This window comes from Aquarana catesbeiana, linkage group LG05, assembly GCF_042186555.1.
Source record: "Aquarana catesbeiana isolate 2022-GZ linkage group LG05, ASM4218655v1, whole genome shotgun sequence".
In the NCBI taxonomy this organism is placed as follows: domain Eukaryota; kingdom Metazoa; phylum Chordata; class Amphibia; order Anura; family Ranidae; genus Aquarana; species Aquarana catesbeiana.
The window spans coordinates 635301362-635313398 of record NC_133328.1 but is presented as its reverse complement, the minus strand read 5'-3'; the positions used below and the strand labels follow the sequence as shown (position 1 = coordinate 635313398).

At 50.8% G+C, this 12037-nt stretch overlaps 1 protein-coding gene across 18 annotated transcripts in view; it reads right to left on the bottom strand.

Annotated features, from left to right (window-relative positions):
• SCRIB (scribble planar cell polarity protein) overlaps positions 1–9309 on the bottom strand; it is a 278513-nt gene extending 269204 nt beyond the window's left edge. For 11 of the 18 annotated variants that reach the window (XM_073632382.1, XM_073632388.1, XM_073632384.1 and 8 more), the window contains exon 1: positions 8650–9309. In XM_073632382.1, coding sequence (XP_073488483.1) covers positions 8650–8808 — 159 coding nt within the window. In that variant the 5' untranslated portion in view covers positions 8809–9309. The remainder of the gene's footprint in view (positions 1–8649) is intronic. The other 7 variants (XM_073632389.1, XM_073632395.1, XM_073632397.1 and 4 more) reach the window with 2 other exon arrangements.
• Positions 9310–12037: the final 2728 nt, after the last annotated feature.

Below are 12037 nucleotides of genomic sequence, written 5' to 3'. Positions count from 1 at the left end.
GACTTTTCGACCGGACTGGTCTGACGGACGCCGACGGGCCAAATCCGGCGAACAATCCGATCGTGTGTGGGCTTCACCGGACCTTCAGCGGACTTTTCCAGTCACAAATCTGACAGACTTTAGATTTGGAACATGCTTCAAATCTTTACGTCGTAACTCTGCCAGAAATCTGCTCGTTTGTGTGCCAGTCCGACGGACAAAAACCGATGCTAGGGCAGCTATTGGCTACTGGCTATCAACTTCCTTATTTTAGTCCGGTGTACGTCATCGTGTACGAATCCGTCGGACTTTGGTGTGATCGTGTGTAGGCAAGTCCGTTCGTTAGAAAGTCCGTCGGAAGTTCGTCGGAAGTCCGTCAGAAGCCAGCTGGAAAGTCTGTCGGACCAGTCCGGTCGAAAAGTCCGCCCGTGTGTACGCGGCATAAGAGCTGTGAAAATGTGGAATAGACTCCCTCCAGGAGGTAGTTCTGGCCAGATCAGTAGATTGCTTTAAAAAAGGCCTGGAAACTTTCCTAAATGTACATAATATAACTGGGTACTGACATTTATAGGTAAAGTTGATCCAGGGAAAATCCGATTAGCTCTCGGGGATCAGGAAGGAATTTTTTCCCCTGCTGTAGCAAATTGGATCATGCTTAACTGGGGTTTTTTTCGCCTTCCTCTGGATCAACTGTGGGTATAGGATTGGGTATATGGGATTGTATGATTTTTTATTTATTTTTATTTTTTTTATGGTTGAACTAGAATCAGGGGTCCTCAAACTACGGCCCTCCAGTTGTTCAGGAATTACAATTCCCATCATGCCTAGTCATGTCTGTGAATGTCAGAGTTTTACAATTCCTCATGGGATGTATAGCTCTGCAACAGCTGGAGGGCCATAGTTTGAAGATCCCTGAACTAGATGGACTTGTGTATTTTTTCAACCTGACTAACCATGTAACTATGTGAAGTTTGAATAAGCACCAAACCCACACAAAAGGTACCAAAGGACCGCATGCGACCCCTGCCTTAGAAATAATCCCTAAAGCCAAAAGATATAATTACAACAGTGCAAGAATGCGTATCTCATCCTATCAAAAAAGAAAAGAAAAAAAAAAAATCCCTCAATACAATTACCGGCTAGTAAATGAGGACAAACATGGAACAGTCTTGCCTCTGATAGGTTGGGGGGGGGGGGGGGTCACAGAATAACAAATAGTCTGTCACCAAGATCTCCGGTCAGGAAGGGGTTACGGAATTACACCACGTCCTCTGCTAGTATCTCAACCACAATTACGGAATAAATAATGTATTAGGAGTCAGAAGAACGAGCATATTACAGCACACAACACAGAGGAGAGGCAGAGCGAGACACGAGCCCCGGGAATAGGAGGGATCCTCCCAATACAACATCCCACTTATATGGATTTTATACTTTATGTTCCGGGTATCTACAGAACCTGAAGAGAAGGTCCTCATCCTGGTCCTGAGGAGACACTTTCCAGCACACAGAAGAGCCCAGCAATGAACTTCTTTTGCCCAGCTTCAAAATTAGCCGTTAACAAGTGCGAAATTGTTAAAGGGCCACTCCACTCAAATATTACTTCCCAGGTGCCATAAGCTTAGTATTCTGCCATGGACCGGCACTACAGGATACAAATTTTCCATTTTTTTTTTTTTTTTTGGCCCCACCAGGAGAAGTACTCGTGAAAATGCATCAATACCCAAAACCGATACCTTTGCCAATGCGATTTGAGCCCATACAAAAAGAATGGGCTCAAATCGTACCGCAAAGAATCACATGCGATTTGAACAAGAATGTGGTTTGAGTCGTGTCTGAACTGCATGCGGTTTCCCCGCACCGCTCCAGTGTGAACTCAGGATTGTCATAGTGATTCCAGCCTGGTGTTCACAGAGAAGCGGCGGGGGAAGCGCACATGATTCTTTGCAGAAGACTTGAGCCCATTCATTTTGTATGGGCTCAAATCGCATCGCAAAAAGGTATCGGTTAGAGGTGCACCGTATGGAAATTTTGGTGCCGAAAAGGCAGGATGCACTTTTTCCGAAAATGATAATTTTTTTTTTTTTAATTTTATATATAAATTGTAATATATTCGATTTCTGAATTAATATCATGAATTTAAAGTAATATGAAATTTATTTTCGGACATCTTTAGTGGAAGAAGAGCTCAAGAAAAATGCATCCCCCTAAATTCTATGTATGTCTTCAGTCGGTTGCATTTCCAGTGTGGTGTTAAAAATCCTGCTTTCTGCATTTCTGGTCAGTTAAAAAAAAAATTTAAATAATAATAATAATGCACCTCCCCATTGAAATGCATTGAAAACGCAGCAAGGACCCATCAATAAACGCACCCGTGTTATGTTTTTGAATCACATGATCTATGAAAAACACACCATAAGCACAGTAAAATCACAGCAAAAGCGCTGCAAAAATCACGGCAAAATTGTGTGCGTTTTTGGCGCTATTATCAGCAATATGCTATTTTCGCCCATTGAAACTTCGGTGCATCTCTAGTATCAGTATTGGTACTCGCTGATAAAAACCCATGCATCCCTACCTATTGCTCTTAATTGAGACAAGTACACACTATAGAGGGATATGCTTTGTACATATTTCATGTCTGAAAGTTATAACCACTTTTTTTTTTTTTTAATAGAAACAAGGGGCTTCCTGATTGGACAAGGTGGAGAGGAGCAGTGACAATAAAAAGTCATAACTAGACTTCAGCTTTAAATCTGACCTGTACTGTGGAAGCTGGGTACAAAAAAAAAAAAAAAAAAAAAGGCACCTGGAGAGAAAACAACTAGTCACCAGTATTGCCTACGGGCTCCCTATAGCTGACCTTTTCCCCCATCACTTACCTAACATGCCTTGCTTCTGCTCTGTTTCTCTGTGTGGAGTGGCCATATTGGTAGAGGAACATAGCTTTGCTTCATCACATCAGAGCCCCCCCCCCAATAACTGGTAGGGTAATGATATGAAGAAGTAGTAACAGACGTGAAGCACAGATACACAGATTGCATGAAGCAGGGAGATCCTTGCACTGCAGGTCCTCAGGTACAGCTTCGCCTCCAGCAAGGAGAACAGAGAGCAGCATAGTAGTAACCTCATTACATCTCACTCAAAACCTGATGAGACTTATCAGTCAGAGGCAGCAATGCCTTAAAGAGGTTGTAAAACCTTTTTTTAAAAAAAAAAAAAAAAACAAACATATTATACTTATCTCCACTGTACAGTTTGTTTTGCACAGAGTGGCCCTGAACCTCGTCTTCTGGGGTCCCCCAAAGGCGCTGGTGGCTCCTCCCTGCATCGGGAAACCACCTAGAAGTGCTTTCCCAGGAGGAGACCGTGCGGGCATGCTCCAGAGTCCAGCATTTGCATCCATAGACACAGAATGCCGGACTCGGCCCCGCGTCATTGGATTTGATTGACGGCAGCGGGAGCCAACGGCTGCGCTGCTATCAATCTATGCAATCAAGAGTCGAGACAACGGGGAGAGAGGGTGAGCGCGTTTCCAGAAAGGGAATTACGGGGCTCAGGTGAGTAAAACGGGGGGCTGTTCAGTGACAGAAGTTTTCATAGGATGCATTAAGGTGAAAAAATACAAGGGTTTACAACCCCTTTAAATGACACATATATAGCTATGAGGCTCAATGTACAGAAGCAGGGAGATCCTTGCACTGTGGGTCCTCAGGTACAGCTTCCCCTCCAGCAAGGAGAACAAAGAGCAGCATAGCAGTAACCTCATTACATCTCACTCCAAACCTGATGAGACTATCAGTCAGAGGCAGCAATGCCTTAAATGACACATATATAGCCATGAGGCTCAACGCACAGAAGCAGGGAGATCTTTGCACTGTGTGTCCGCAGGTACAGCTTCCCCTCCAGCAAGGAGAACAAAGAGCAGCATAGCAGTAACCCCATTACATCTCACTCCAAATCGGATAAAACTAGCAGTCAGAGAATGCAGTGCCTTAGATCTGCAGGTATACAGTTATGAGGCTACAGAGTACGAGTGTCTACACACAGAAGTACAGTCATATTTTTCCAGGAGTTCCAAACAGTACCTTATTCATGGCATGGCTAAGAGGAAAAAAAAACAAAAAATAAAACTTTTCCATGCATTTCCCTTAAGACAGCAAATAAAAAATAAAACAGTTTGCATGTAAAAAGAATACCTAAAATTAGGAATGTTTAAGAACTGGAGAAGTAATGTACTATAGACAAAAATGCAGCTTCACTGGTCAGCTTCCACTAAGGTAAAAAGCAAGTAACCGCGCTAGACGGGCACTTGGAAGCAAACACACATTTTGGAAAAGATAACAAAGTACATAAACCGCCCAGTGTTTAGCCTGCTCGGATTCCTTGCTGGCCAGCGATTGCCTGGATACCTGAATCAGCAGAAATATGTAGCGTATGTCGGCTTCCACGGCAAATACGCAACTCTCTGCTTAGCTTTTTTATTTATTTTTCCTGCTATTACTTGACGTTCTTTAGTTTTACGTTTGAACCCCTCTTCCCTTCTGCACCCTGAAACTCAAAGTTTGAAAGCGGCCGTATTGCGCCCAGCGCTATGACCAGCGCCGCCCCCCTTGAAGCATTCCGCACCCACAAAAGTGACACAATCTTCATTGAGCCGCCACCCAACCCCAAAACACAAATATTCCCAGCGCACACGTTCCTGAAAACGGCTGTATATGCAAGAGGGTACGGCAGCGGACCACCGGCTGGAAACAGAAGACACTCAAAGTGAGAGTGAGAAGTACGTCATCAGCCATCCAAGGATCTCCAGAACGGGTTCAAAGGTTAATTCACTGATCACATCATAGTTACAATAAAAGCAACGTTTCTAAACCTTGCAGGACCCCTTCATCAGGTACGTGACTTTACATACCTGATGAAGGGGTCCTGCGAGGCTCCAAAATCTTGCTTTTTGTGACTATGATGCGATCGATGAATAAAGCTATGAGGGTGTTCTGGAGATTCTTGATATTCTGGTAACATACTTACCCTGTTTCCCTGAAAATAAGACCTAGCGTGATTGTCAGTGATGGCTGCAATATAAGCCCTACCCCCCAAATAAGCCCTACCCTCTTTCCCCAAAAATAAGTCCTACCCTGAAAATAAGACCTACAAGGACTTTAACTAGGGCTTATTTGGGGGGTAGGGCTTATATTGCAGCCATCACCGACAATCATGCTAGGTCTTATTTTCGGGGAAACAGGGTACCACCCAACCCCAGGCACATACCTAGGATATAGATGGGTCCCACTCCAACAGTCCCTGACCAGGCCTGCACAGCAGGGAGCCACCGGTGTACTGGGTGGGGGTGGGGGGGTGAGGTTAGTTGTTGCTGTGTATTAGTCTAGCTCAGTGGCCTCCAAACTGCAGCCCTTTTCTTGCTATTATATGGCCCTTGAGGGTCTATTTCTAGCAGTGACACCAACAATGGGGCCCAATGACACCAACAATGGGGCCCAATGACACCAATGATATGGGGGCACAGTTCCTTCTAATGACTCCAACAATGTGGCCTGACACCAATGATGGGGGCACAATTCCTACCAATGACACCACAGATGGGGAATTGTTTACTCCAACTAAAGCTGGGACATGTTCTACTCCCAATGGCCAGTCTGGCCCCCTGAATGTCTGAAGGACAGTAAAGTGGCCCTTGGTTTAGAAAGTTTGGAGACCCCTGTCCTAGCTTAAAAGGAGAAGTACAGCCAAATCTTGTTTGGCTGTACTTCTCTTGTGGCTCACAGAAGAAGCGTGGTTCGTTCTGCACTGCTGTGATCCGTTTTCAGCAGACAGCGGGCTGAAGTCCGCTGACGTCACAGAGCCGGTCCAGGCTCGGGCAAAATCGCTACAATGGAGTCGGCACCGGGCTACAAATACTGCAGCTGCTGACTTTTAAAATGAGGACACTCGCCTGTCCAGGGTGCCCGCGATGTCCTCACCCGAAGCTGACCCGTCCCTCGGCTCCGGGTGGAGGCACCGTCACGGTCTGGTTCCCTACTGCGCATGCGCGAGTCGTGCTGCGCATTCTGAGTGGTCCCTGCTGTCTTCTGGGACCCGTGTGTCTCCCAGAAGACAGCGGGGGGGGGGGGGGGGGGGGAACGACGACGACATGGCATAGATTGCCGTAGATACTGCGGTGATCTTTTGCCAGAAGCGGGAGCAAATACCTGTATTAGACAGGTATCTACTCCACCCTGAGAAGGTGCCAAATGTGACACCTGGGGGGGTCCAGACAGCAGAAGTTCCATTTTTGGATGGAACTCCGCTTTAAACGGAGACACAGACAGCAATAAAAACTGACAGGTGTTCTAATCAATCCTGAGTCTATCCAATACTAGAAAAAAAAAAGTTCTGCCCTTAGTTATACTTTAACAGAAGAAGCTGAAGTTAGAAGCGGATTGGTTTCTATGCAGAGCTGCACCAGATTTCTCCAGTTTTAGTAAATCTCCCCCACTGGAGTTAGACATTTAGTATTCCGCAATATACTGAAATGTACACAGACAGTTCTGCATAGAAAGGGTTATAAACAGAGCAGCTGTATACAATATTGGGCAGGACTGGCATCGCCTCTCCAGATATTGGGCGACACCGATGGGGAATGCAGCAGCCCCAGCCGATCCCCTGAACTGTGAGCGCCCTGCACACACCTCACACATGGAACCGGATATCAGACTAATCTGCTAATTACAAGTCTGCTATTATTTTACAGGGTGGCTTTTATCCTGCAGCCTCCGCACTGCCGGCACCAACCAACCTCCGTCCTGAGCTCGGGGGGGGGGGGATGTATTCTGAGGTGCAGAGTGACAGCACCACCCTGAAAAGTAAACAAGACACCATGCAGTCCCCACACCGGTTCCCTCCAATCAATGAACAGCGTTCAACCGAAGGAGACACAATGGAGGAACACCGGCAGCCCCCGGCACGTCTCATGTGACAGGAGAAACTCGTAAAAAAAAAAAGTTTTACAAAGAGAGAGTCAGATGATTGCAGCAACCGGGCCTGTCAGACGGGTGACTGTGACAGACACAACTTAACCAATTAGCAGGGCAGTGCCCCTTCCAGAGGCCTGAGCGGGTAAACAGTTCTCAGCGCTGCTAAACATAATACAGAGAGTACAGGAAGATCAACAAGAGGGAAGGACAAGAAGTTCTGTGGAACCAAACATACCAGGACCAACTAGAGAGTGAAATCAACACACTGTCACCGATTATCAACAATCTCAGAGCACTAATAACAATCAACTGCCAGGCTCTGCCCATCATGGGTACCAGACTTATCACTGACCTCCGGCAGTGCCAGCATCCCTAGTTTCAGCAACAACCCCACCAGTGCCAGTCCCCCTCATTTCAACAACGACCCCGCCAGCACCAGTCCCCCTCGTTTCAACAATGCCCATGCCAGTCCCCTTCCTTTCAACAATGCCCATGCCAGTCCCCCTCGTTTCAACAATGCCAGTGCCAGTCCCCCTCCTTTCAACAATGCCAGTCCCCCTCCTTTCAACAACGACCCCGTCAGCACCAGTCTCCCTCGTTTCAACAAAGCCAGTGCCAGTCCCCCTCGTTTCAACAACGACCCGGCCAGCGCCAGTCCCCCTTGTTTCAACAATGCCAGTCCCCCTTCTTTCAACAATGCCCGTGCCAGTCCCCCTTGTTTCAACAACGACCCCGCCAGCGCCAGTCCCCCTCCTTTCAACAATGTCGGGGCCAGTCCCCCTCCTTTCAACAATGTCGGGGCCAGTCCCCCTCCTTTCAACAATGTCGGGGCCAGTCCCCCTCCTTTCAACAACGACCCTGCCAGCGCCAGTCCCCCTTCTTTCGCCAGTGCCAGTCCCCCTCCTTCCAACAGCGCCAGTCCCCCTCCTTTCAACGACCCCGCCAGTGCCAGTCCCCCTCCTTTCAACAATGCCAGTGCCAGTCCCCCTCCTTTCAACAATGCCAGTGCCAGTCCCCCTCCTTTCAACAGCGCCAGTGCCAGTCCCCCTCCTTTCAACAGCGCCAGTGCCAGTCCCCCTCCTTTCAACAGCGCCAGTGCCAGTCCCCCTCCTTTCAACAGCGCCAGTGCCAGTCCCCCTCCTTTCAACAGCGCCAGTGCCAGTCCCCCTCCTTTCAACAGCGCCAGTGCCAGTCCCCCTCCTTTCAACAACGACCCCACCAGTGCCAGTCCCCCTCCTTTCAACAACGACCCCACCAGTGCCAGTCCCCCTCCTTTCAACAGCGCCAGTGCCAGTCCCCCTCCTTTCAACAACCCACCAGTGCTAGTCCCCCTCCTTTCAACAACCCACCAGTGCTAGTCCCCCTCCTTTCAACAGCGCCAGTGCCAGTCCCCCTCCTTTCAACAGCGCCAGTCCCCCTCCTTTCAACAGTGCCAGTCCCCCTCCTTTCAACAGCGCCAGTCCCCCTCCTTTCAACAACGACCCTGCCAGCGCCAGTCCCCCTCGTTTCAACAGTGCCAGTCCCCCTCGTTTCAACAACGACCCCGCCAGCGCCAGTCCCCCTCGTTTCAACAACGACTCCGCCAGCCCCCCTCGTTTCAGCACCAGTCCCCCTCCTTTCAACAACGACCCCCAGCAGTGCCCGTCCCGTGAAACCACAGAGCATACACAGTCCCTCCCCCCGGTAAGGTACCCACCTTGGGCAGCTCTCGGAGTTGGTTGGAGTCGAGCAGTAGTTCCTCTAGGCTGCGGCTGTAGCGGTAGATCTCCTCGGGCACGGTGTGCAGGGAGCTGTGCCGCCGGTCCACGCTCTCCACGTGGCGGTTGCAGCGCCACAACGGCATGCACTTCAACATGGTGTCCGGTGGGGACAGCGCCTCCTATACAACATACACCGTCCGGGGGCTGTGCCCTCCTCTATACCACAGACCGGGCCACCGCAACATGTGGGGCACCTCATGTATACTACATAGACCCCCCCGCTGGGCGCTGGCACCCTCCGTCTACGGGGACACAGTGCTGTGCCAAGCGGGCACCGACCTCGATTACTGCACCCGACCACCGACTGACCCCCCCTATACTGTACCCAATACCATGCCAACCACCGACTGACCCTCCCCCTATACTGTACCCAATACCATGCCAACCACCGACTGACCCCCTCACCCGATCCTATGCCAACCAGGGACTGTACCCCCCTATAGGAATAGACAGTTCTGCCAGGCCCCCCAGACTACCCTGGGTTTCCTGTCCCCCGTATTATTCCTTCTGTACCCCCCAGTATATAGAGGACCCCTGTGTGCCCCCCTGTATATAGAGGACCCCTGTGTGCCCCCCTGTATATAGAGGACCCCTGTGTGCCCCCCTGTATATAGAGGACTCCTGTGTGCCCCCCTGTATATAGAGGACCCCTGTGTGCCCCCCTGTATATAGAGGACCCCTGTGTGCCCCCCTGTATATAGAGGACCCCTGTGTGCCCCCCTGTATATAGAGGACCCCTGTGTGCCCCCCTGTATATAGAGGACTCCTGTGTGCCCCCCTGTATATAGAGGACCCCTGTGTGCCCCCCTGTATATAGAGGACCCCTGTGTGCCCCCCTGTATATAGAGGACTCCTGTGTGCCCCCCTGTATATAGAGGACCCCTGTGTGCCCCCCTGTATATAGAGTGTGTGGTAGTCAGGGACCCCTGTATATAGAGGAGTGTGTGGTACTGAGAAGCCCTCCTGTGTATAAAGCGGCCTCCTCCGTGCCTGTGGCCCCCCTCTCTCTCGTCCGGCTCTCTTAGGGCCCCGCTCTCTCCGGCTCTCCAGTCTCTGTCAGGAGGGACTCGGGCCGCCGCTCGGTGCACGACGGGAACTCCACACAGCTACGGCCCCGCCCCTCTACATCCGGGGAATGGCGTCACCTGACCGCGCCTCCGGACCCCGCACGTCACGCGGGCTGCGCTGGTCCGCCGGCCAGGCGTGACTAATAGAGAGCGGAAAAATCGCTGCGCGTCACTGACAGAAGTAAATGTTTCTGTGCAGACCAGAGGAATGGATAGCAGAGAAGTGGCTGGCAGATGCAGAGAGCACTTGCCAACCAGACTGGTTGCTGTGATGATTGTTTCCTCTGAGCACTGTGTGGTCCTGTCCTGGGGGGTCACCCCCTGTCCTGATATAACACCCTGAGCACTGTGTGGTCCTGTCCTGGGGGGTCACCCTCTGTCCTGATATAACACCCTGAGCACTGTGTGATCCTGTCCTGGGGGGTCACCCTCTCTCCTGATATAACACCCTGAGCACTGTGTGATCCTGTCCTGGGGGGTCACCCTCTGTCCTGATATAACACCCTGAGCACTGTGTGGTCCTGTCCTGGGGGGTCACCCTCTGTCCTGATATAACACTCTGAGCACTGTGTGATCCTGACCTGGGGGGTCACCCTCTGTCCTGATATAACACCCTGAGCACTGTGTGATCCTGTCCTGGGGGGTCACCCCCTGTCCTGATATAACACTCTGAGCACTGTGTGATCCTGTACTGAGGGGTCACCCCCTGTCCTGATATAACATCCTGAGCACTGTGTGATCCTGTCCTGGGGGGTCACCCCCTGTCCTGATATAACACTCTGAGCACTGTGTGATCCTGTACTGAGGGGTCACCCCCTGTCCTGATATAACACTCTGAGCACTGTGTGATCCTGTACTGAGGGGTCACCCCCTGTCCTGATATAACATCCTGAGCACTGTGTGATCCTGTACTGAGGGGTCACCCCCTGTCCTGATATAACACTCTGAGCACTGTGTGGTCCTGTCCTGGGGGGTCACCCCCTGTCCTGATATAACACCCTGAGCACTGTGTGATCCTGTACTGAGGGGTCACCCCCTGTCCTGATATAACACTCTGAGCACTGTGTGATCCTGTACTGAGGGGTCACCCCCTGTCCTGATATAACATCCTGAGCACTGTGTTATCCTGTCCTGGGGGGTCACCCTCTGTTTTGGGGGTCACCCTCTGTCCTGATATAACACTCTGAGCACTGTGTGATCCTGTACTGAGGGGTCACCCTCTCTCCTGATATAACACCCTGAGCACTGTGTGATCCTGTCCTGGGGGGTCACCCCCTGTCCTGATATAACACTCTGAGCACTGTGTGATCCTGTACTGAGGGGTCACCCCCTGTCCTGATATAACATCCTGAGCACTGTGTGATCCTGTACTGAGGGGTCACCCCCTGTCCTGATATAACACTCTGAGCACTGTGTGGTCCTGTCCTGGGGGGTCACCCCCTGTCCTGATATAACACCCTGAGCACTGTGTGATCCTGTACTGAGGGGTCACCCCCTGTCCTGATATAACACTCTGAGCACTGTGTGATCCTGTACTGAGGGGTCACCCCCTGTCCTGATATAACATCCTGAGCACTGTGTTATCCTGTCCTGGGGGGTCACCCTCTGTTTTGGGGGTCACCCTCTGTCCTGATATAACACTCTGAGCACTGTGTGATCCTGTACTGAGGGGTCACCCTCTCTCCTGATATAACACCCTGAGCACTGTGTGATCCTGTCCTGGGGGGTCACCCCCTGTCCTGATATAACATCCTGAGCACTGTGTGATCCTGTCCTGGGGGGTCACCCTCTGTTTTGGGGTCACCCCCTGTCCTGATATAACACCCTGAGCACTGTGTGATCCTGTCCTGGGGGTCACCCTCTGTTTTGGGGGTCACCCTCTGTCCTGATATAACACCCTTAGCACTGTGTGATCCTGTCCTGGGGGGGTCACCCTCTGTTTTGGGGGTCACCCTCTGTCCTGATATAACACCCTGAGCACTGTGTGATCCTCTATTGGGAGGGGGGTCACCCTCTCTCCTGATATAACACTCTAAGCACAGTGTGATTCTGTCCTGGGGGGGTCACCCTCTGTCCTTATATAGCACTCTGAGCACTGTGTGATCCTGTTAGGAGGGTCACCCTCTGTCCTGGGGGGTCACCCTCTGTTCTGGGGGGGTCACCCTCTGTCCTGATATAACACTCTAAGCACAGTGTGATTCTGTCCTGGGGGTCACCCTCTGTCCTTGGGGGTCACCCTCTGTCCTGATATAACACC